Source organism: Seriola aureovittata, chromosome 9 (genome assembly GCF_021018895.1).
Source record: "Seriola aureovittata isolate HTS-2021-v1 ecotype China chromosome 9, ASM2101889v1, whole genome shotgun sequence".
Classification (NCBI taxonomy): Eukaryota; Metazoa; Chordata; class Actinopteri; order Carangiformes; family Carangidae; genus Seriola; species Seriola aureovittata.
In genome coordinates this window covers 8,097,539-8,123,907 of record NC_079372.1, presented here as the reverse complement: position 1 = coordinate 8,123,907, position 26,369 = coordinate 8,097,539, and the positions used below count along the sequence as shown (strand labels likewise).

General features: G+C 38.2%; 1 protein-coding gene across 5 annotated transcripts; it reads right to left on the bottom strand.

Moving 5' to 3' along the window:
- Window positions 1-277: 277 nt before the first annotated feature.
- LOC130175457 (deoxynucleoside triphosphate triphosphohydrolase SAMHD1-like) lies at window positions 278-24,542 on the bottom strand. 5 transcript variants are annotated; one of them, XM_056385957.1, is made up of 16 exons: window positions 24,313-24,542; window positions 24,036-24,102; window positions 23,777-23,810; window positions 23,017-23,177; window positions 6,235-6,350; window positions 6,041-6,111; window positions 5,670-5,822; window positions 5,466-5,566; window positions 5,158-5,269; window positions 4,952-5,043; window positions 4,671-4,786; window positions 3,618-3,814; window positions 2,434-2,514; window positions 2,215-2,319; window positions 1,983-2,120; window positions 278-1,524 (listed from the first exon to the last, which is right to left on the bottom strand). In XM_056385957.1, the coding sequence occupies exons 1-16, from the start codon at window positions 24,470-24,472 to the stop codon at window positions 1,483-1,485; spliced, it is 1,746 nt and encodes a 581-aa protein (XP_056241932.1). In that variant the 5' UTR covers window positions 24,473-24,542; the 3' UTR covers window positions 278-1,482. The 5 variants fall into 5 exon arrangements, with proteins under 5 accessions (XP_056241932.1, XP_056241933.1, XP_056241935.1 ...); XM_056385958.1 differs by having other exon boundaries at window positions 278-1,518; XM_056385960.1 differs by lacking the exons at window positions 23,017-23,177; window positions 23,777-23,810; window positions 24,036-24,102; window positions 24,313-24,542 and adding exons at window positions 6,666-6,826; window positions 7,439-7,472; window positions 7,710-7,776; window positions 13,114-13,245.
- Window positions 24,543-26,369: the final 1,827 nt, after the last annotated feature.

Here is a 26,369-nt window from a genome sequence, read left to right as displayed (position 1 = left end):
CTTCTGACGACCACACGTAATTTAATACAAATTTTATTTCTGGAAATATATACATCTTTGCGGAGCAAAGTTTGTTACAAGCTAAGATAGATAACGAGAGTTAATTAACTCAGAACACCTGTGAAGCGGAGTGATACATGTAGTTAAAAGTCCCATTGCTGTTATACTCTATATCCGCACTCAATGAATGCCTCTTGTCCAATCAAATTACTTGGTCAGAACTAACTGTTGTATAAAAATGCTTTAAATTGTGTGAATTATGTCTGTTAACATAAAAATCATTAACTCCCTTCTTTATATCCATACATATTTTTACATCAATGTTGCAGATGATACAAATGAATCAAGGTAAGAAAGAAAATATGGAAGTTAAGTGTTATATATACCTAAACAATTGGTGTTGGATGAGTTTAATTACACGACAAAGAGAAAACGACCTTTGTTTCAAATAGCACAGGTACAATTTGTTATCAAATCATTTCAACAGGATTACAGTTAACACTACTGACTAGCCTTTGGTATCCCTCCACAGTCCCATTACATATTACAACTATAATACATTTTCACACAATGAGCAGAACACAATACCTAACCTTCGTCTTAACCACAGATGGTTACGTAAAAGAAAACAACAAGCCAGTTCACCTATATAATAGGACTAATAAAAATGTGATATATAATATAATCATAATAGTAATAAATGACCTATCACAAATTATTCAATTATTGTTAATTACTTATTTCAGATTGATTGAGATGATTTCAAAAGGTATACTCATTCAAATGAAAAAACAAGATACAATAAAAGATGCCACCAATAAAATAGATTCAAAAACAATTTAAAAACAGTGACAATAAATGTTGGGAGGAAAGATGCAGTTAAATAAACTAAACCACCAAAACAACCTCTGATCAAAAATGATTTAAAGTCAAAATAACATCTAATCAGATTTCCACGTTAACTCACACAACTAATATAAAATACAAATATTACTAAATATTCAAAATCCTCAAACCACAAATTAAATGCTTATTAATTAAATGTCACTTTAAATAACAGACTCCATTACATGTGTTGGTAGTGCTTTACAGCTTGTCACCATCATAAAGAATACACAGTTGTACTTTTGTTTGTAGATTTGAATTTCCTCCTTTAAAAGCTCTGTAGTTATGCAAGGATAAAAAAGATTTACAGAAGGGCATGTTTTGGTAGAAACATGGTATGAAATTGTGCTTCAGTTTAAATGTGACATACAGCTGCAGATGGAGAAGGCCTAAAACAGCTGATGAAGATGATCAAAGGCAAACAAAAATATGTGTTTAATATTGAACAGGGCAGAAAACCCGACTATAGGGTTTTAGTGTAATAATTCATTCTCATTTATAGGGTCATTTTTGATTATTTTCAATTATAAAGAACCAGTGAGTATCAGAAAGTGTTTGTTTTTTTCAGGTTTGAACTTCATCTTCCACATCTTCATATTAATTGTTTTGGCTGTCTTCCTCTGGGTTTCCATCCTGTACGTAAATAAAGACAGCACAGACCACATCAGTATTAACAAGAGCAGTGCAGAGTGTACCTGGTGAGAGATGGTGGTCATGGTTACTGAAGCAGGGCACTAGACTGCACTGGAGCTGAACACTGTTTTCTTTGTGTTGTGAGATAGAAAATTGACAAGACTTTAAGAAGTCGTTAGAGACATTTTCCCTATTTTCTTACATCTATAGATCAACTGATTAGTTGATTAAACAGTATTCAGAAGAACAGATCAATGCAGCTATAGACTGCATTCACTCCAAATCCAACATCAGAGAGTAATAAAACAGTAATCGGCTCCTGGAGCTCGTAATGTTCCTACCCTGCTCATGTTCCCATCCTAATGCTCATAACTTAAAGCCTATCACTGCAATTTAACAGGAACTGCACCCGACCCTCCGTACAGTACCTATGTTATATTTAATAGACCAGGTCTAAGTATTACCTCAAGTATTGGAAAGTTCTTGTCTCTACACCACTGGACGAAGTGTTTCTTGGCAGCATCCAGACTCTTTTTATCCCTCCTCTTGCAATAAAACCGGATGAACGGCTCAGAAAAGCGCTCTGAGAGAAGCTTGTCCATCTGACAAGAAGAACAGCAGCATAAATTTGAGAATAAAAATATAGCAGCAGCTTCCTTATGAAAAAATACATAGAGTCATTGCTCAAGTTCTGACCTGGTCTTGGTCAATCTTTGAAGCTTTGTCAGGGGCAAACTTGCTGTAGAAGTACACATTACTGATGGGGTCCTTCCCCTTTATCCTGTAATCGAGAGAAGTGACCTAAAAGAAAAGGGTGAGAGATAAGATTGTTTATATAAATAGATTATCTTCCAAATCAGTGATAATCAACAAAAGCCAAAATTTTATGAAAAGTGAAGAGACTAAAAAACTTACCACAATTTCAAAGTCCTCTGCTGTCAGCCCGACATCAGGGATGGTTTGAGCTAATTCCTCTTTCCACTGCTCTATCACCTCCTGAGGGAGGGAGGAGAAAGGGTGAGAGGTGAGAGGGGTAAGAGATTAGAGATTTATTACCACTTGACAACATAGCAACATATAGCAAGAATACATCCTACACACACACATCACATACATTAAGATTTATAATTTAAAATAATTTAAAACTGCATCCTGTTTCCCCAGTTTTTGATGGAGCTTTTACAAAATGTTGACATTGGCCTGCCTAGTTATTGTTTGTGGCAGTAAAGTTAAAAAGAAACTTTCTGTCACCACTAAGTTTCTCTGTGATCTCTCAACCTGTATCTAAGGTGGTTTTGTCAGATGACATCACAAGCATTCATTAATGATTTTACTGGCACAGCAGCCTGGGAATGACATGTACATGTTTTCTATCATAATGGACAACGTGCTTTTCTGTTCACCCATTCACACAGACACATATCTATGGCAACAGAGCTGCCAAACATGCAAAGCACTGGCCTGCAAATCAGAAAAAATTTGGCATTCAGTGCTCAAGGACACGTGGACAGAAGGAGCTGGGGATCAAACTACAAACCTACAGCCAGAGCCATTTCATACTCGTTCCATTGTCTGAACATCAACAGAAAAATATGTTAATGTGATCAACTATACTTTTAAGTATTAAAACAGGTCGTCATAGGGCTGACAACGGCTGTAATTAACCGATATTTATATTTTATAAAATAAGGATTTGTCAGCCGGACTGTTTCTCACAGTCTTACCAGATGCTACTATGATGACAGAGTTTGTGACAGTTTTGACACACACACACACACACACACACACACACACACACACACACACACACACACACACACACACACATACACAAAACTGTTTTAAAAATGAGATAGCTGTGATCTTTGAATTTTGCTCAAACTGACATCACATCCTCAATACGCACACAAGCAAAGTAAAATGATAGAGACAACTGAAATAGAAACAAACACACAATTAAACAACCACACACTATAATACCAACAACAGAATGAGCATAACATTCAGGAATATTCAGTATTGTGGTACACACTCCACAGTCACATGTCACCATGTCAAGCACACAAGTAATACAGACACAAAAAGACATTAGTGCACACCTTGGTGGGTTTCTGAGTCTTAATTTTCCCCAGACACTTGTAGAAGTCTCGATCTATGATCCTTTGGAGAATCTCCCTCGCAGCTTTCACCTCTGGGCAATTTCCAGCTGTGATGAGACATTTCCTTATTTCTTCCTCCTCTGGGCAGGAAACGTAGATGTGGGAAGGAGGAGTGAGTATTATTTCAAACACCCGATCTACAGGAAAAACAGAAAAAGAGTGGAGGACAGGTGAGTTGGAACAAACCAAAGACAATTTCAAATGCATTCAAATGCATTACAGTAATAAAAACAGACACCTTTGAAACTTTAGGACATTTCTTCTATTCATAATTGACAATTTGCCAAATCCCTCCACTAAATAGTGGATGTCCTCTAGACACAGAAAGTGTGTCATGCCTTGAATTTCTCTGCATGTTGAAGTGAAGCAATACCCAGCATCTAGTTTGGAGGTTGGACGATGGTGAGTTTTATGCAAAAGCAAAAGTTAAAGAAATGTATTCAAGCAATATTATGCAACTATGTGACCTTAAAATTATTCTAAATTATTCAAAATTATTTTGATGATACCGTGACTTGTAAGAATGGTGGCTCTTTCATTCCCACAACCTGAACACCTGTTCTTGCATTATGTAACCTTGTTGAGCTGTACGATCGCCCACGAGGAGTGAGTAAGGTTTTACGGCACTACGTCACACACCATCAAGTATGGGTGTTCATAGTGAGTGGGGTTTACAGGCATCATGGCAGAGGCACAGAGACCAGCTCAGTGTGTACTGGCGTCATGCTGGGACAAATCCTGGCGGGCCGCAGCATCCACTGGACTGTCAAAAATGCTATAAAGTTTGCTGTGCTGTGTGTGTTTAGAGACTTGGCTCCCTGTGTTTACTGCCATAGTACAATGATAGAGTCTAACAGGTTCTCTTTATGTGCAGTTAAGTAAAATTAAAAGTTAAACATGGCACAGATAGTGCTTTGTGTATCCTGCCCACTCCTCCGTGTGTCTTAATGTTCCTTAGTTGTAAATTGACAGCACACTGTGGCATCTGCTGACCTGTCAGCTTGGTGTAGGCCTCTATGTCTTCTATAGCTTTAGAGAGAGTGAACGTCTTCCCTCCTGAGCCTTCAATCTGGATGCATGGATCCGCTTTTACGAAGGCATCTGTGATCCTGGATAAACACACCCAACATATTGTCTCTTATCACAATTTTATCACTGATTATATTTTGGTGCATACCATACAAAAGAGTAAAACATGAAGTAATGGAAAAACACTGCATCAGACAGAGGACCAGCTAAATGTTGTAGAGTACCAACATGGGAAGGATACTTACATAGTCTCTATGAGCTTGTTCACTTTGTGCTGATAGGCTTTCCTGTGGAGAGAACTTCTATTTTCAAACATGTCACGCAGATTGTCCTTCTCCTGTTGACAGCATTGTCTATAGGTTAGTCACAACTACTCAGATAAATGGACTGTTGTTTAAAATCTGATTTTAAACAAACAATCAAACAAAAGCAGCAGTTACATTGTCACCACCTTGTCTCGAGAGCAGATGTGCTTCCCCCCGCCCTCCACCTCACACACTCTGGCAAACTTGAAGAAGCGGTGATGGTCAAAGTGGTTCTGGATGCCCAGGTGGTGGCAGTCCCTGAGAAGAGACAGAGTGAGGAAATATGTGGAGAAACAAAAGCTTATCAAATTTAGTTAATGAAATCACCCAAGTGAATGTTGCATAATGTAAAAATAATCAGGAGAACATTGTAATGGTTCTGGGGAAATAATACAGTAGTTCATCACTCTACATCAACAAGTGAATTAAACAGTAGCTGTTCAACAAGCCCCACCTGGCAAAGTAATCAAACTTGTCCACATCAATGCCATTTGTTTTATTGGCCACGATTTCATAGAGGAAGGACTTGTCCTCGCCTCGACCTTCATATGGCCACTGTAGAGAAGACAACATAATAATGGCATTAAACACTGACTGCTGATGCAATGATGACACCGAGTCATTTCACACAATTCACACATGGAGGAGTGACAGGTACCTTCTTTTGTTTATTAGAGTCCAGAGGTCCCCCAATCATCTCCTTGATGAATTTCATGTCCTGCTCTTTCTCCAGGCCGTACTGCTCCATCACCGGCTTCAGGTCATTTTTATCAACCAGGTGATCAAGCATCTTTAGAGAAATCTCCTCATGCTGCAACATACAAAGACTCATTACAGTTAATTATTTGTATGATAATGTGCATTGTCACATTTTCAAAGTGAAAATTAAATGGCTTTTTATCTTTTCCAAAACATGGCAAGTTAACATTTGTATCCAACTGATTAACTTTATCAGTGTAGCTCCTGGCTGCTAGGTTGGTTATTAGGTCAGATTTAAAAGACAACAGAAATTATTTAACAGTTTCTTACCTTCGACTTTTTACCTGGACGTGCTTTGGGGAGGAACATTCCATCAAACAGATGGGAAAATGGCCCATGTCCTAAATATGGAGAAATCAATATGTATAAATATATATAAATGGAGACGTTTGTGATTATATATTGTCAGATGTGGACAAGCTAGTGGAAAAGAAAGAACCTTTACTTAGGTGTGTGTCACTCACCCAGGTCATGGCAAAGACCTGCAATTTGCACACAAAGGATGTCTCTGTCAGTGATGTCCAGTTCAGGCTGCTTTGTTTTTAGAGCTTGTGCAAACTCTCCTGCCAAGTACGCCACTCTGTAACACCATGTACAACACACACACACACACATACACACACACACACACACACACACACACACACACACACACACACACACACACACACACACACACACACACACACACACACACACACAAAGACTTCTTGAGTATCTTGCAGCAAAGATGAAAATATGAACTGTTATTTTATCTCTGCTAAACTTTGCAATGCGTTTACTTTGATTTTATTCTTTTATTAGGTGCTTTGCTGTAAATCGGTCTTCCCTTTAATATGAATTGTGGTTACAGTTAGACACATAGCTGTGTCTATCTAAAAACATGCAGACATACCCAATGGAGTGTTCAAAGCGGTTGTGGGACGCTCCAGGGAAAACATAGTAGGTCCCTCCAAGCTGCTTGATGTTTCGCAGTCTCTGGAACTGAGGTGTGTCTATGATTTTGATGAGTAGTGGGTGTAACTCCACATGCCCGTGGATGGGATCATTGAACACCTGGCAGAAAACAATAGAATAAAAAATTAAACATACCCAGTTCAATTATCATCCAAAAGAGAGCCAGTTGAACAGCTCCACTGTTTATCCTCTTGAGAGTTCAGTGAACTAGTCTGTCATCGCTTCATACTGCAGTCGTTCTCATTTTCATTTTTTCATGCTCCCCATGTCTCCTTTGCTGTAGACTGACAGTTGACTCAGCAACAGAGAGGAAACATGAACCATCAGGATTATGTGGTTGTGAAGTTCATTCATTGACTCTACCACCTTACACACTGTTGCTGTTCTTTATACAACTGTTGTTTATTCTTCATCTTTCCTCTGTTTAGTAAAGAGAGGCCGACGCACTAATTAGACAAAACAGAAACATATTAAGAAAACACCTTCATTGATTTGACAACACATACGCTGCAAATACACAAAACACAACCACATAGAGAAATGCAGACATGGTTCAGGGGATACAAAAAGTGATGAATGTGCATTTGCTGCTTGTTTGTCTTGTCAAATTGACGACTATTTTTTCTTAATTTGCTCGTGTTTGTCTATTTCTACGAGCTCTCTTGGCCACAGCGCTGAATATGCAGTGTGATGTTTGATCGGGTACATTACCTTGCCCTGTTCTTTGCTCTGTTCTTCAGTGATACTGTGCAGGATTTTCAGTTGGTCACCAAGTTACAAAATGATTTAAAAAAAAGAGAAAATCAGTGAGTTGAAGAGAGAGAAAAGTGATGTTAGTTAAACTTGGAAAGAAATACAGGCAGCAATTGTTTCACAGAATTAATACTACTATGTCATAAGAATTTGCTTTTTACATACTTCCTCATATCCATAATTGTTATACTGTAATTTTGTAGACATTGCAACCTGAGGAGCCACTCACCTCATGCCTAGTTCTCTCTGCTCAGCACATGTGAGATTTTTCAATGTGGCAACATTGATGTTTTCTTCTGTATAAAAGAGGAAACAGTTAATAACAGTCCTGTAATACATGGTATTTATTATGACAAGTATCCTTGATATTAGCTTTAATGCTTCACAACACAGATGCATAAGGAATGACCCGAGTTAAAGCAGCTCTCAACTGGCTAACTCTTAGGACAGCCAGGAGTAACACCAACACTAACTATTGATGTAATTTACCAAACCAGAAAACCAATCTTTAACTATTTTATTTTACTTATTGAACAACAAAAACATTTCAGAAAATCAACCAAAAAAACTTTAAATACATTAGCATTTCAATGGACAGGAAATTATATCACACAAAGAACTGAAGAACACAAACACTGTCAAGCTACTGTGTCATTTGCTTTGTCTCAATTTGTGTGGCTTCATAGCGGAAGATGAGGGACTACCAACGTATTTCCAAACGTAGGAAAACAGCCACCAAGGAAGGAGGAAGTAACAATGTTCATTTTTAAGTGAGAAAAGCATTTGACAGACGTTTGACAACCATGATCACATGTTGCATTCTTTATTTTCGGTGAGTGTACAACAGCAGTGATTGATTTGGAACAACGCCACACTGACGGAGCTTGGATGTGAAATGGTATGACAGCTCAGCAAAAGTAGCAGGCAAAGGTGTCTTAGTTACTGCCTGTAAAATTTGATTTTATATTGAAATGTCAGGTGTTGTTGCATGAACTTACTCTTTTTGAATGGCTGACCTAAATTTACATTTTCCTTTCATAGATTACCTGTAAAAATACAATGATTTGACTTCATTATCATTATTTATCCAATATTTAAAAATCAATTTCGCTGAAACATAATTTGTTCAAATTAGTAGATTGGCCACAGACTTGGTCTACACACTGAGTATAGTATACAGTTTAGCTATAGAGAGCAGAGTAGAGTAGAGTATTAAAGTTATTCAAAGTGAAGTAATCACAGGTCAACAAAGTACACCGCTCCTTGAGTCAAAGTACAGATACTCCTGGTCAAACATTACTCCAATACAAGTGAAAGTTGTTCATTCAAACTTTTGCGTGAGTTAAAGTACTGGAGTACTTGCTTTTAAAGACACTTAAGTATTCAAAAGTACATTTGTTTTTGTTGTATTGTTCCACAGAGCATTTACTGAACCTAATGACACTGAAACAACCCACTGGATACACTAACTTACTTGTAGAACTTGTAGAATGAAAAGCTTGTAGAATACGTTACAAAGCCTATAGAAATGGCCATAAGTCATTTGACCAACCATAGCACAAAAACAGCAACTACTACAAGTTTAAAAGTTTATTTGGAGTTTAACAAATGTTACATATCTGGACATGCTTTCTAAAGTTGGATGGCAAATTTTTGTCGGCAGTGATGAAGTTCAGTCGTGGTAAACACAGCAAACATTTAAAACAAAAGGAATCTGTCTTTATTTCTAAAATTTCAAACATGGACTTCAAATAAGACCATGGTGGCCTGATGAAGAATCATCAGTGTCATCTTTATCTGATGTAGCCATCGTTAGGTCACTGCCAGGTTCAAACTGAGCTGGTCAAAAATGCAGCAGCACAACATGACTGACAGCTTAGGAGTTGGCCATGATTGTTTTTTTCTCCTGTGACAAACAGAGTATGGCCTATCACATTTTTGAAAATGAAATAAGATTCATTCAGCTGACTAAAAGCTCTGCTTCACAGTAACAACTACTTCATAGAAATGTAGTGGAGTCAAAAGCACAATATTTGTCTTTTAAGGGTGGTGGAGTAAAAGTGAAAGTTTCCAAAAAAGGAATACTCAAGTGAAATTCAGATACTTGAAAAAATATATTTAAAAACAGTGCTCAAGTAAATGTACTTTGCTACTGTCCACCCCTGGAAATGGTAAAGATAACCCTGGATTGTGGTTACTACAGGGTTTGGTTGATCAATCTGCATGTATAAACCAATCAGCCACAACAGTAAAACATATAATTGGTTTGCCATGAAGCCATGAAGCCACAGAAAATAAATGAAACTATAAAATAAGTTTTAAATCACATTGCCGATGGTTCAGAATGAACTCTTCCAAAACAGGCCACAGATATATAGTGATCTACCATAACATTAAAACAGGTTAAATTTTCTTAATTGCATTTTACACACAGGAAAATATTTGGTTTCACAAATATTTGGCTGAAAGCCACTTGATCTGTTGCACTAATATTAAACAGAAACATCTGGGAAATGTACATCTCTGTCAGCAATGTTATCTGATGTCCTTATTTTTATTGTGGGTACTTACTCTTAGGTCCAGCACTGGTCTCAACCCCTGATCTCTGGTACCTGTATATTGGCTGGCCTTTAAAAACCCTCTCAAGCCCCACCCACATTAAATTGTGGGCAGGATCAGCAGCATTGTTATTAGTCACCATTGTCTGTTTACTTGTTTCATTTTTGTTTGATTTTATTGCATTGAGTTTTGTTTTGCCATTTATTAAACTCCTGTTGCTTTCCTTGAACCAGTGTCGTAACATATCAGTGCTCATCAGGGATCAATTAGATTCTGAGTAGTTTTGTTTTTTCCCCCTTGGTTGTACAGATTATAATCCTATGTTTGTTTGTTTTAGTGGTGTGCTGTTTTAAAACTGTGGCTATGGGCAGCTCTTTTTCTTTAGGCCATACTGTGTGGGGTCCTTGGAAGCTGTTGAAAGAGAAATGGCTGTCAGACAAGACTCTGTCTACTAACCTCTTAGAGTCTGTGTGTAATTTTGGGTCACTACTGGGTATGTGAACTGGCAGGAGTGGAGACTATGACAGAATGACGGACTGGGGTTGATGACTGAATACTCGGTCAACACCTCACACTGGAAACGTAAAGCGTGTGAATCTATACAAACCCTACAGTGAAAGGAACCACTCTTGGATGTGAAACTTGTTGCTGTGCTGAACAGTCCAACCTCAGTAGCTGAGAAGGACTGACATTGTAATTAGGGCATTTCTCTGGGCAGATTACCTGATTCTAAAATGCTGGCCAACTTTGATGTCCACCATTCCTATCTGGACTCCCCAGAGCGTTTTGACAGCATTGAGGTGGTTCACAAACATACTGCCACCTTGTGTGATGTGTGCACATGCAGCAATATCCTTGAGCATGACAATGTTGTGTTGTAGGTGATGCTTCTGTTAAACAACATCCTTACAGACTGAATCCTTTGCAGCCCGTGAATTAGACTAAATGGCACAACATGGCATTACTGAACCTAGTTCTACACATGGAGCTTCCCATGAATGAATGCTTGTTGACAAGTCTATCACCAAAGTAGAGGCCTTTAATTATGAACTTAGGTGTTCCCATTATTTGCTGTGGGCTCCAGCATTTTTTTAGTATGGCATATTCTCCTCCATGTCGGTTAGGTTAACCAGCGACTCTAAATAGCTGGTAGGTGTGAATGTGAGAGTGAATGGTTGCTTGTCTCTATATGTCGACCCTGTGATCGACTGCCGACCTGTCCTGGGTGTACCCTGTTGTTGCCCAGTGTTAGCTGGGAAATGGGATTGGCTCCAGCCCCTCTGCAACCGTAAAAGGGAATGGAGTATGTAAGCATATTGCTACTATCATTGCCTCCATAGCTAACCTGCTTGGCCAAAGGTCCCTTTTGTTTGGACAAATACATGTCAACATCTGAAAACGTGAAAGCACTGTCATCAGGTGTTGAGCATCATTTGTGTTATTTTTCTAAATGGTTTGACCTGAAAAATGTTTTTCCACCATAGAGAAAGAGGTTTTGGCAAATTTAAACTTTTTGCTCTGTATCTTTTTGATTTTATGTCTCTGCCAGCCAGCCTCTAGTTGACTACACAGACTATATTGTCTTGTTTCTCTCAGTGGGATAAAGAAAAAATCCAACCACTGTCTAATGCAATGGAGTTTGTTCTTGCGAGGTCTTAACATGTACTGGCATATCCATGTGAAGGGCAATGTGTTTAGAGCAGTGATTCTCACCAAGTGGGTCACGACCCACTACCAGTCTGCAGTGTTTGGGTGTTTAATAAAGTCTAAGGACTTTCTGATGACTCTAAAGGACTTATGAACCTCTTTCATCCTCATTTCATGTTTCCATGCTGTGTACTGTACAAGATGTTGATGTGCCTTTGTTATGTTCACTCGGGAACATAGTTCTTACGGCATCAGTGAGGCATAACGAAGGTGTGGAGACTTCAGAAAAACAGGACATGCCATAGTTATAAACGCCCATTTCAAAGAACCAACCCTGATGCTTATTAAAACAAAATTTGAACACACCTAGTCTATTTATCAACTACAAGAATTTCAAGAAAAATCACTCCCAATTCTCTTGAGTGATCAGTGAGCTAGTTTTTCGACATTCCATACTGAAATCTTCCTCATTGTCATTAGGGTTGGGCGATGTTTATCAAGTTAGCATATGACCATGATTACAGTAAAACATTGTGATGGACAATGACATTGTGATGACTTTTTTTTCACATTTCAAAGCCCACCAATGAGTCATAGGTTGTAATAATGGCATTGACAATCTGGTTGCCAAAAAAGATACCACTTTGCCTGTGTGCTAGTAGTTTGGATTTTGTCCTGATGAGAGAGGAGAGCCAAGAGACATTAATGAAGTGGTATTTAGGATTTGTGGTAATGTAATCTGTGCAAGAGATTGAGAGAAGACAAATTTTTCACGACCATTTGCGTATACCCCATCCCGTGGAATAGCGTGGACAGCCATCACAAGCAACTGGCCCAATAAAACAGCTAGCTACCACCAACCAACGAACAAGCATCATAATGAAAGATTGAAGCAGTGTTCTGGTGCTGTGACTTGTTACCAAGCAAAAGAAATGATTTCTGTTAATACAGTAGAAAAGAATACTCTTTAGGTCATGCTACAGACATTTGACAAACAGTATTAGCTGCCAGGTCAGAAATTTTTCTTGAAGACTGTTTTCAGAAAATTATACAATGACAATAGAGCAAACGTTTCAGGAGTGCCAGATGATGTGGAATATTTGGCCCTGTCATGTGGTCCAGCTGCAGCATGATGCCTCACTTGACTTCTAGCTTAGTGCTACTACTTCAGGGAACAGACCAGTGGAGATTCATTAACTTCAGATGAACTGTAGAAGGCATTTTTACAAAGAAAGAGGAATATGAATTTAAATCCCCACAAATTACATTGTAATCATTCTGGGAAGAGATGTTTTCAAGAGTCATGAAGGTCTCTTTCAAGGAATATATCCTTTAAATATATCCTTACGCTGATGATGTAATATTATTTATTTAGAACACGTTTACTTAATCAAGTCATTAAAGTCCATACTTTTCTGCAACCTTACCAGTGGATAGGGATGTCAGGTCTGCTGTCTCTCTGAAATCAAACAAGTTTGACAATGAGTACTGTGAGGGAATTTTCTCTTGCCCATCTAATGAATAACTGACTCAGGTCAGTGTGAAGCCCTAGGTCTCTGTGCCACAGCTACTGCATTAAATCTTACAGGCCTTGAGACACTCAGGCGTCTCCTCCAGACGCAGCTATGTTTCCTGCTGATAATACTGGTGCCAGGGCTGATAACAGCAGACCTTGGATGGTCGGTAACAAGTGGCTGGGTTTTCTGAGAATCAGCATTTGGGCGTATATAGTCATGTTCCTTGTTTATAGTTAATGAACCAATAGTGTATTCATACATCCCTTTTCTCCCTCTTCTTTTAGATATTTGACCAATTATGTAATGTAAGCTATCTATAAGTATCTCTAAGTGTATAGAAACTATCCTCAGGGGTTCCTGCTTCAGAATTGAGGTGACTTCATGCACAGAAGCCTGTATTGATGAATCCTTCTTTCTCCTTGGGCTCAAGTTTAAATAAACATCCTCAGCATAAGACATCCTGGACTCCATCCTGGACTCCAGGAGCTCTTTCCTCACCAACAATAAGAATTTCCCTAACAGGTATTAGAGTTTTCATTCTGTGCTATAGTTGCCAAAAAGGACAAACAAAATTAAATATTTAAATATTTTGTAGATATGTTCAACATGACTAGGTAGTTTTTATGCAGATACATTTAATATAAACAGTTATTTTGTTCATAAAAAATGTCAGGTAGTTTTAAGTTTCCAATAAATCCTATTAGCCAAAGCAGATCATGTGACGGTATCTTTTAGGAGGCAGGGTTGTATTTGCATTTTGCTGACATCACTCTAAGATAGGAAGTAGTTGGATGTGCTCTTTTGCCTTCTGTACAGGTGTCCATTTGACTATTATATACCATCGTGCCATTTGGGGAGCAAAGTTGTGGTCTTCGCACCTCATCGGTGTGTAAAGTGGAAGAAAAACATACACCACAGAGTTAAACATTAGGAGCCCCAACCTTGTTAGAAGTCAGTGAGTGAGATATCATACATAATTAATTGTTTTGAATTTATTTTTGGTACTTGGTTGACTTTAACATTCTTCCAATAGAGCTTATTTGTTTCTGAGAGAGCGCACAAGAGAGAGTAGGTGAGCACACAAACAAAACTACAAAGAATCCTAAAGTTAAAAATTTACTGTGGCTACTTATTACTACTACTAATACTAATTCAACAAAACACAGATGAAAGTGAAAGCAGCAGTCGGGTAGTAAACAACAATGTACCAGTGAATGTTGAAGACAGGGCTGGGCAACAGTAACAGAGAACTGGTGCCAGTCCTGTTAACTTCCTGCTTCATCATGTTTAACTACTACTGCAGGTGGGACCAACCAGTCAGACAAGAGTCAACAAATCTGTTTTGCCTCTTTTTGTGGTCATTTTTGTGTGTCTTTGTGATAGTTTTGTTTTTTGTAGTCATTTTTTGGCGGTTAAAACGAACTGCAGTATAAATACACCTTCATCTGGAAGGTTCAACTTTTGGTGACCTAGTCTGGTGGCAAAACCTACACAATAAAGATGAAGTTAAAAAACAGATTTAGGATTTGAATACAAAAAAGGTTTTATCATGAGGACCAGTGAGTCCAAGCATACATTGATGTAAATCTTGTGGAAATTTTCACCCATGAGAGCATACATTCAAAGCTACACAAGAGTGGCTTAGAAACACAGCCATAGGATTATCAAGCACCTGTTGCTTATTACAACTTTACACACTTAGTCAATTTATGAACCAACAGACTTTCAATAAAAATCACTCCCAGTTCTCTTGAGTGATCAGTGAGCTGGTTTTTCTACATTCCATACTGAAATCTTCCTCATTGTCATTAGGGTTGGGCAATGTTTATCAAATTGGCATATGACCATGTTTACAGTAAAACATTGTGATGGACAATGACATTGTGATGACTTTTTTTTCACATTTCAAAGCCCACCAATGAAATGGTGTTCAGTAGTCATATGTTGTAATAATGGCATTGACGATCTTGGTTGCTAAAAAAGATACCACTTTGCCCGTCTGGCAGTGGTTTGGATTTTGTCCTGATGAGAGAGGAGAGCCAAGAGACACTAATGAAGTGGTGTGCAGGATTTGTGGTAATGTAATCTGTGCAAGAGATGGACAGACGACGAATCTTCACAACCATTTGTGTATTTCCCATCCTGTGGAATATGCTAGACAGCCATCACGTGCAACTGGCCCTATAAAACATCTAGCTACCACCAACCAACGAACAAGCATCATAACGACAGTGTACTGGTGCTCTAACTTGTTACATAGGAAAAGAAATGATTTGTTTTAACACAGAAGAAAAGAATACTTTTAGGCCATGCTACAGACATTTGACAAACAGTATGAGCTGCCAAGTCAGATATTTATCTTGAAGACCGCTGTCCCAAAGTTATACAACGACAACAGAGCAAATGTTTCAGGAGTGCCAGATGATGTGGAATATTTGGCCCTGTCATGTGGTCCAGCTGCAGCATGATGCCTCACATGTCAGTGACCACACATCATTGTCAGCAAAGAATGGACACTGGAATTGAAATGCTTACAAACAAGCTTCATGCCAGAAAGTCACACAGCTGAGAACCTGGAAGACTGTGGGAGACCGAATATGACTGGAAAGTAAAAGACTGACCGAGTCATGAGGTTACACCACCGGAGTGTTGTAGGTTAAATGGCCATGAGATGACACGTCACTCAATTCTTTATGATTCAGGTTACTTTACAGTAAGTGATCCACTAAAACAGGTTCTCTGCTGCACGATGTGCGGCCAGAACTTTTGTGCTAAACCTGTCTGGAAATGTCATAATCAGGGAACACCAACAGAAGGAAACAAAGGACTGTACAATCATGTCAAAAACATCAATAAACAAGACAGACAATGAAATACAATCAATTGAAGACAATGTAACAACATACAAATATATTTATATGTACAATATATTTATTTTAATGTCTTTTTAATTTATTATTTCCCTGAAGATCTATTTCAATAATTTGTGTGCACAAATTAAAACTACATAAAAGTGACTGTGGCTCAAGTAAAAAAAAAAAAAAAAATTAAATTTCTGTTATTTTTATATTTGAGCGGTGTCTCCATTCATGAGCCACAGCAGAAAAATATAGTGTATTATTCCCTCTGGTGTTGGACAAGTTTAACTGCACGAGGACACACGACAAACAGTAAAAGACCTTTATTTCAAATAGAGCAGGTACAATCTGTTATTAAATCAGATCAATAGGATTATATTTAAAACGACTGACTAACCTTTGGTAGGTTTCCCTCAACAGTCCCATTACATATTAAATATATAGTATATTTTCACACAATGAGCAAAACTCAATACCCTTACCCATGCCTTAGCCATATTCATACAGATGGTTACATTGACTAAAGCAACAAGCCAGTTGACCTATGCAATGTGACTACAGAGAAAAAATTTGATAATGTAATCCATCTAATATCTATATATCTATATCTAATCTATCACAAATGATTAAATTCTCATTTCATATTGATTGAGATGATTTCAAAAGGTATAATCATTCAAATGAAAAAACAAGATGAAATAAAAGATGCCACCAATAAAATAGATTCAAAAACAATTTAAAAACAGTGACAATAAATGTTGGGAGGAAAGATGCAGTTAAATAAACTAAACCACCAAAACAACCTCTGATCAAACATAAAATCTAGTCAGATTTCCAGGTTAACTCACACCATTAATATTAAATACAAATATTACTAAATATTAAAAATCCCCAAACCACAAATTAAATGCTTATTAATTAAATATCACTTTAAATAACTGACTCTATTACATGAGTTGGTAGTGCTTTACACCTTGTCATCATCATAAAGAATACACAGTTGTACTTTTGTTTATAGATTATAATTTCCTCCTTTAAAACCTCTGTAGTTATGCAAGGATAAAAAAGATTTACAGAAGGGCATGTTTTGATAGAAACATGATACTAAACTGTGCTGTATAGGGTTTCAGTGTAATAATTAATTCTCATTTACACGGTCATTTTTAATTATATTCAATTATATAGAACCAGTGAGTATCAGAGAGTGTTTGTTTTTTTCAGGTTTGAACTTCATCTTCCGCATCTTCTTCTTCATTGTCTTGGCTGTTTACCCTAACAATCATTTCTGCTTCTGCGTCCTGTACGTAAATAAAGACAGCACAGACCACATCAGTATTAACAAGAGCAGTGCAGAGTGTACCTGGTGAGAGATGGTGGTCATGGTTACTGAAGCAGGGCACTAGACTGCACTGGAGCTGAACACTGTTTTCTTTGTGTTGTGAGATAGAGAATTGACAAGACTGTCAGGCTCTTTAGCTAATTCGTCTTCCCACTTCTGAATCACCTCCTGAGGGAGGGAGGAGAAAGGGTGTGAAGTGAGAGGAATGTGAGATTTATTACCACTTGACAACATATAGCAAGAATATGTCCACATTAAATTGTTAAATTTTTCCCAGTTTTGGCTCTCTGTCCACGCTAAAACATTTTTTCTCACCCAAAAAAGCAGCTTTTTCAAAACTTTATAAATGTGTATGTGAAAATGGAGCTTTTGCAAAATGATGACGTGGGTCTGCCCAGTTATTGTTTGGGGGCTTTGGGGCAGTGAAGTTAAAAATCAATCAAATCATAAAATAATTATTTTATTGGCACAGCAGCCTGGGAATGACATGTACATTTCATGTTTTCTACCTTAACAGACAAAGTGCTTTACTGTTCCCACAGTCACATATCTATGGCAACAGGGCTGCCGTGCAAGGCACTGGCCTGGCTGAAAGGAGCTGGGGATCAAACTGCCAACATACAGCCTGAGCCACAGCCATTTCATACTCGTTCTACTGACTGTACAGTAACAGAAAAATATGTAAATGAGAAGAACTGTACTATTAAATATTAAAACAGGTCGTTATAGGGCCAACGACAGCTATCATTAATGTGATGCACAGCTAAGAAGAAGAAGAATAACAACAACATCAACAACAACAACAACAACAACAACAACAACAGTGTTTTAAAAATGAGACAGCTGTGACATTTGACTGGTAGGAATTTGTTATATTTTATGTGAAATCCAGGTCCAATCACACACAAGCAAAGTAAAATGAGAGAGATAACTGAAGTAATAATATACATGCCATTTTTCAGTCACAGAATGAGCATAACGTTCAGCTTTGTAATAACAAAGTCAACTTTCAAAAATGTGATTGTAATGTTCAGTGTTGTCGAACACACACCAAAGTCAAATGTCACCATGTCAAGCAGAAACATAATGCAACACAGGCACACAAAGACATCAGTGCACACCTTTGTGATTTCCGCAGTCCCAGTCTCAACTTTGGCCACACACTTGTAGAGATCACGAGTGATGATCCTGTTGAGAATCTTCCTCGCATCTTCCAGCTCAGGGGAGGAGGAGTGGAGTATGTCTTCAAACACTCGATCTACAACAAAAACAGTGAAACAGAGCGGAGGACAGGTCAGTTGGAACTAACCAAAGACAATTTCATTCAGTGTTTCACCAATAAATAATTGACATTGTAATATAACTTTGTGGAAGTTATCTAAAGACATTAGAAGTCGAAATTCTTTTTTTTTTCAAAGCACCTGCATTTGGATGTGCAAGTATGTTCATTGAGAAAATATAACATTGATAAAATGACCTATACCGTATTTATTCGTAAATATAAAACAATGGTTTTTATGACTGCAACATACATTTTATTTAAACATGCCCAATTAATCACTCATCACAACTTTGTAATGTATAAGATCTTGTGTCATTTATTTATATTATATATTTATATACATTTACTGTATGTGCTAGCAGGACTGAAAATAATGTGTTTTCTGTTGCAGTACAATGATAGAGGCTGTCTGGCTCTCTTTGTGCGCACATGGTGCTTTGTGTATCCTGCGCACTCCTCTCTGTGTTCTTCAGCTGACAGCACACTGTGGTATCTGCTGACCTGTCAGCTTGGTGTAGGCCTCCATGTCATCTATGGCTGTGGAGAGAGTGAAGATCTTCCTCCCTGAGCCTTTAATCTTGATGTGTTTATCTGCTTTAACAAAGGCCTCTGAGATCCTGAGTAAACACACCCAACATATGATCGATTTTGAGAATATTTTGCTGCATGTCATTCAAAAGAGTAAACCATGAAGCGAGGAAGAGTAGCTACTTACATAGTCTCTATGAGCTTGTTCACCTTGTGCTGGTAGGCTTTTCTGTGGAAACTACACCTTGCATAGAACATGGCGTACAGATTGTGCATCTCCTGTTGAGAGATTAGCCACAACTAATCAGATAAATGGATTATTATTTAAAAAATTTAAAAACAACAACAGCAACAAACAAACAAATTAAAGCAGCAGTAACATTGTCACCACCTTGTCTCGAGAGCAGATGTGCTTCCCCCCGCCCTCCACCTCACACACTCTGGCAAACTTGAAGAAGCGGTGATGGTCAAAGTGGTTCTGGATGCCCAGGTGGTGGCAGTCCCTGACAAGAGACAGAGTGAGGAAATATGTGGAGAAACAAAAGCTTATCAAATTTAGTTAATGAAATCACCCAAGTGAATGTTGCATGATGTAAAAATAATCAGGAGAACATTGTAATTGTTCTGGGGAAATAATACAGTAGTTCATCACTCTACATCAACAAGTGAATTAAACAGTAGCTGTTCAACAAGCCCCACCTGGCAAAGTAGTCAAACTTGTCCACATCAATGCCATTTGTTTTATTGGCCACGATTTCATAGAGGAAGGACTTGTCCTTGTCTCGACCTTCATATGGCCACTGTAGAGAAGACAACATGATAATGGCATTAAACACTGACTGCTGTAGCAATGATGACACCGACTCATTTCACACAATTCACACATACAGAAGTGACAGGTACCTCCTTTTGTTTATTAGAGTCCAGACGTCCCCCAATCATCTCCTTGATGAAGAGCATGTCCTGCTCTGGCTCCAGGCCGTACTTCTTCATCTTTTCCTCCAGAGCATTACATTTAACCATGTGATCAAACATGTCTTGAGAAGCTTTTTCATGCTGCAAAATAGACAGACTCATTACATTAATATATTAGTATATTAGTAAGTGAAAATAAAATGGCTCCAGTAGAAAGAGTTTATCTTTTCCAAAACATCAAAAGATACACAGAACATGAATTTTTGTCTAATCTCTTATATTTGTTTCTCTCTGGTCATAAATTACATAATGACCATGTGAGGTAAGTCAGATTTCACAGACAACAGAAATAATTGAACAGTTTCTTACCTTCCACTTTTTACCTGCTTTGGGGATGAACATTCCATCAAACAGATGGGAAAATGGTCCATGTCCTAAATGTGGAGAAATCAATATAAAATTACCTAATCATGACTGCGTGTGAACTGTAAAGTAAGACATTTGTGATTATATGTTATTGAACAGGCTAGCAGAAGGGACGGGCCTTTACTCCTAACCTCCATTGTTTAATAATCACATTTGATCATATTTCTACAAAATGACTTTTGTAATCTGCTCCCATTTGCTTTTATTATTTTGCTTTTGAAGCAAATTCAACATTTCTTCCATCTGTTGTTTTGATATATTCAGGATGAATTAAGTTTTCTGAGAGCAACAGCATAGTGGTTGTCATGTCATTCTCACAGCTCGGCCCTGTGAGTGTTAAGAAAGAAAATAACCAACTTTCCATCCAAATGTTTCAAATTTCAACCAAATTTCCTAAAAATTTTGACTTTACACCTGTTTGTGATGATTCAAAGTGACTATGATTAATAAGTGTCCCAAATCTCAAATTACTCCACACTATAGAAGAAACTTAAGGTATGAATGGATGAGGGAGTCACTTGTTTTTCGTGTACAGACAAGTACAACACTTTAAAAGCATTCAGGGAGAAGCTGTCTGAAAATGTATACGTGCCATTATTGTATATTTAAATATTTATTGTGTCTTGATCTTCTCTCTGAAGACTGGCTTTGCACTCTGCCTTCAGGTGTGGCCGTTTGGAGCACGTGTTATATGAACAACAACAGTAGCTAAAAATATTGGCCTTTCAGAAAATACACCACTCACAGAAAATTGTTACAATAACAAATGCTTCTGTATTCACGGTTATTTTTTTGTTTGCATTGGAACAATATAAAAATCTGAAATCATTCCAAAGGGAACTCCAGAAATGGACTGGACAAAATGAATGACACTCTCAACTTAATATTTGGCTACAGACCCTTTAGAAGCAATAACTGAAATCAGTCGCTTCCTGTAACCAAGAATGAGTTTCTTTCACATCTCTCAGATTTGAAGGTGCCTTTTCACAACTGCTGTTTTGAGATCTCTCCTCTGGTGTTCTAGAGAATGAACCCGGATCTATAGGGTTTAGAACTGGACTCATTCAGATCTCTCCAGCGCTTCGCCTTAAACCATTTCTAGGTGTGTATTGAAGTATGTTTTGGGTCATTGTCCTGCTGGAAGACCCCTGACCTCTGATGAAGACCCAGCTTTTTGACACTGGGCCTTACATAGAGCAATTCTTTGGTAGTCTTCAGATTTCATGATGCCATGCACACAGTCAAGGCATCCAGTGCCAGAAGCAGCAAAGCAACCCCAAAATATATGTGAACCTCTATCATGTTTGACCGGATAAACTGTGTTCTTTTCTTTGGCCTCATTTGTCCACAGGACATTCTCCAAGAGGGATTTTGTATTGCGAACAATACATAACAAAATTTAGTTTTTATTCCTCCGCGCCGGCGACAGCGTTAGCCATAGGCATATTGATTTGAAGTAGTCTGAGGTAGACTTTGGTGGTCAGAGGTGAAGGTCCCAGTGACCTCACAAAACAGGCTTTTGGCCTTGTGAATGCAATATCTCTGTAATGCCTTGAGGGACTTCTTCAAATTTGGCACAAATTACCACTACCCACCACCACTTACGTACTCAAGGATGAACTGAACAGATTTTGGTGGTTAAAGGTCAAAGGCTAAGGTCACAGTGACCTCACAAAACATGATTTTGGCCTTGTGAATGCAACATCTCTATATACATCTATATTTAAAAAATGTTTGCCTTTAATGTGATAGAAACAGTGAGAGAGTGACCAGAGAGAGAGAGGGGATGACAGGCTGGACTGCGGCAAGGACTGAGCCTTAATGGTACACGCTCCACAAGGTGAGCCACCGGGGCACCCTGGGTGCCTATATCTTTTAGCCATGACTGTATTTCATATGGCATGTTGTCTGACCATATCAAAAGGAAAAACTGTTTAAAGGTTCTCCAAACGGCCACATGTGAAAGGTGGGTGCGAGTCCAGTCTTCAGGTAGCAGGGCAAGACACAGTAATTTTACATTTAAATGTACAATCATAATATAATAATATGGAAAGCCGATTATTCGTTAGATTTTCTCTACTGTTTGATGTTTATATATAGTGGATCAGATGTGTGTCACTCACCCAGGTCATGGCAAAGACCTGCAATTTGCACACAAAGGATGTCTCTGTCAGTGATTTTGAGTTCCGGCTGCTTTTTTTTCAGAGCTTGTGCAAGCTCTCCTGCTAAGTACGCCACTCTGTAACACCACGTACAACACACACGCATGCACGCAAACACACACACACACACACACACACACACACACACACACAACACACACACACACACACACACACACACACACACACACACACAAAATCAAAACTCAGTCCACAATTACTGCTTGAGTATTCTGCAGCAAAGTTTAAAGCATGAAGTGTTATTAGACAGAGCTGTGTCTATCTAAAAACATGCAGACACACCCAATGGAGTGTTCAAAGCGGTTGTGGGACGCTCCAGGGAAAACAAAGTAGGCCCCTCCAAGCTGCTTGATGTTTCGTAGCCTGTTGAACTGAGGTGTGTTTATAATTTTGACGAGAAGTGGGTGTAACTCCACATGCCCGTGGATGGGATCATTGAACACCTGGCAGAAAACAATAGAATAAAAAATTAAACACACCCAGTTCAATTATTATCCAAAAGAGAGCCAGTTAAACAGCTCCACTGTTCAGTGAACTAGTCTCTCATCACTTCATACTGCAGTCGTTCTCATTTTCATTTTTTCATGCTCCCCATGTCTCCTTTGCTGTAGACTGACAGTTGACTCAGCAACAGAGAGGAAACATGAACCATCAGGATTATGTGGTTGTGAGGTTCATTCATTGACCCTTCCACCTTACACACACTGTTGCTGTTCTTTATACAACTGTTGTTTATTCTTCATCTTTCCTCTGTTTAGTTAAGAGAGGCCGACGCACTAATTAGACAAAACAGAAACATATTAAGAAAACACCTTAATTGATTTGACAACACATACGCTGCAAATACACAAAACACAACCACATAGAGAAATGCAGACATGGTTCAGGGGATACAAAAAAGTGATGAATGTGCATTTGCTGCTTGTTTGTCTTGTCAAATTGACGACTATTTTTTCTTAATTTGCTTGTGTTTGTCTATTTCTACGAGCTCTCTTGGCCACAGTGCTGAATATGTAGTGTGATGTTTGATCAGGTACATTACCTTGCCCTGTTCTTTGCTCAGTTCTTCAGTGATACTGTGCAGGATTTTCAGTTGGTCACCAAGTTACAAAATGATTTTTTTTAAAAAGAAGAGAAAATCAGTGAGTTGAAGAGAGAGAAAAGTGAGGTTAGTTAAACTTGGAAAGAAATACAGGCAGCAATTGTTTCACAGAATTAATACGACTATGTCATAAGAATTTGCTTTTTAATTATTGTTATACTGTAATTTTCTAGACATTGCAACCTGAGGAGCCACTCACCTCATGCATAGTTCTCTCTGCTCAGCATATGTGAGATTTTTCAACATGGCAACAGTGATCTTTTTGTCTGTATAAAAGAGGAAACAGTTAATAACAGTCCTGTAATGCATGGTATTTATTATGACAAGTATCCTTGATATTAATTTTCATGCTTCACAACACAGATGCATAAGGAATGACCCGAGTTAAAGCAGCTCTCAACTGGCTAACTCTTAGGACAGCCAGGAGTAACACCAACACTAACTATTGATGTAATTTACCAAACCAGAAAACCAACCTTTAACTGTGTTTTGACAGTTTTGCAGGTGCTGACACAAGTGCTTTGCTTCCCATTTCTTATTGTCAGGGGGCAACTCCAGTGACAATGTTGTCTTTGGCATTTTGATGCTGTCAGAGGTCGTCTCTGCCCGCTGACGTTTTCGACTTTGTTCTGCCATGTGGTTGATAATGCAGGATCGTCACACGAATAATAGTGTTATATGATGTTGTTTAATACAGCTGATCAGGGCAGACCTGCAAAAAAGTTTGAACAATACCAAGCTTTGGTGCCTCGACCGTATACTGTATATGGCTTTTCAATGAACTCATTGTGAAGGTCTATGAGTGGACAGCAGAAATATTTCAGCCTAATTTGTTCAGAAGGAAACATAATTGTCACCTGAATTAAGTCCACTGGCATTTTTTGGTCTGACATAGAAAATGTAACATTCTTAAACTTTATGAAAAGTAGTGTAAAACAGTTAGGGGTGGATCAATGGTGTAATTACCCTTGGTGTTGCAAGTGTACCACACCAGGGCCCAGTAGCTGTCAGGGGCCCATCACACTTACTTTTGAGTCATGGTCTTTTATGTTTTTGTTGTCCTTTTGTAATTTTCCAAAACTGCATGTTTTATTAAAAATAAATATTATGTCCACCCACCACTTACTTAATCTGGTTACTTTCTTCCCCAAAGTTACCAGGTGGCTTTCTGGGAAATCCTAATCGGACCAATGAGTTCATTCCCTTTCATTTGTGATAACCTGCAAGAGTTATCACTAAGTTTTTGGCACAACCTTATAGCAAGAAGCGAGTTCTTCAGAAAATGGATGATCCACTTAGCAGCATAATGTTTAGAAAGTCAAACCAAAAAAGTGGCGCTCAAAAGAGGAAGGACAGAAGAGAAACGTTCGAGTTTATTGCTGAACTGAATAAATTAGATACGTTTTTACTCAGCATGCTTCAAGTTCTTTGAATGCTAGCAATGTTGACGTGCAGCTGGAGGCTAACGTGAGCTGGATTGGCTATACTCTCAATAGAGAACAGCAAAGCCAGGATCTGGAGGTTAATGACATTGCAGAGAAAAACTATAAAAAACTATAACAATTTTGCAACAGTGACAAACAGCGGAACATGACCTGCTGAAAGCCTTCAATAAGAAGCTGGATTCAATGGCTAACACCACTTCAACTGGCTGCATCAAGCCAAAGACTTCAGCATCCTCAAGGAGAGTTATGAATGTTAAAATTTCTTCTCGGAGAACAAACTCAGCAATGAAATCCAAGCCTTACATTTTGGTGACAGCCACAAGCAAGCTACGATATACTGTAGACATGCAGTGTATGCAGCAATTTCATCAATGATCATCTTTGATGAAAACTAAATAACAAGCAACCTTTGAAAAAGAGAACTATGATGAAACATATTACATTTTTCGTCAATGAATAACAACGACAAGAAACAATGTGAAAGACAGCCAAGTGTACATGTTTTAATGCTAAATCTTATTCAACAACCTGCATGTATCTGTGGAATCACACACTGAAGCTCCTGATTATTAACAGTTCCTTCCACCATCCAAAATATTTCTTGTTCAGAAAATGACTTAGAGACTTGACCTGTTGCATTGTGTTAATAAGAAACACTTTGCGAAGTTATGTCTCAAAGTAAAGTTATGTCAGTAATATTATCTGATGTTGTAATTTCATTGTTGGTACTTACGGTTTTGTCCAGCGCTGCTCTCATCCCCTGATCCCTGGCACCTGTATGTTGGCTCTTTAAAACCCTCTCAAGCTCCACCCACTTTCACATAACAGGCAGCATCAGCAGCATCATTGTCAGTCAACATTTTCTCTTTCCTTGTTAAGTTGCCATACTTTGTCTTGCAAATTTTCACTTTGAAATTTTTACATCTCATAAGAGTCCAAGGTCAAAAATGCAAAGGTTTTTGCCTAACAAATTGCTATTCATCAGCTCCAACTCTTCCTCATTCACTCCATATTCAGGATCCTCTTGTAGTATATTATCCACTTCATTTCTTTTTACTTAAACATTCTAAACTGTTGTATGTTCTTCT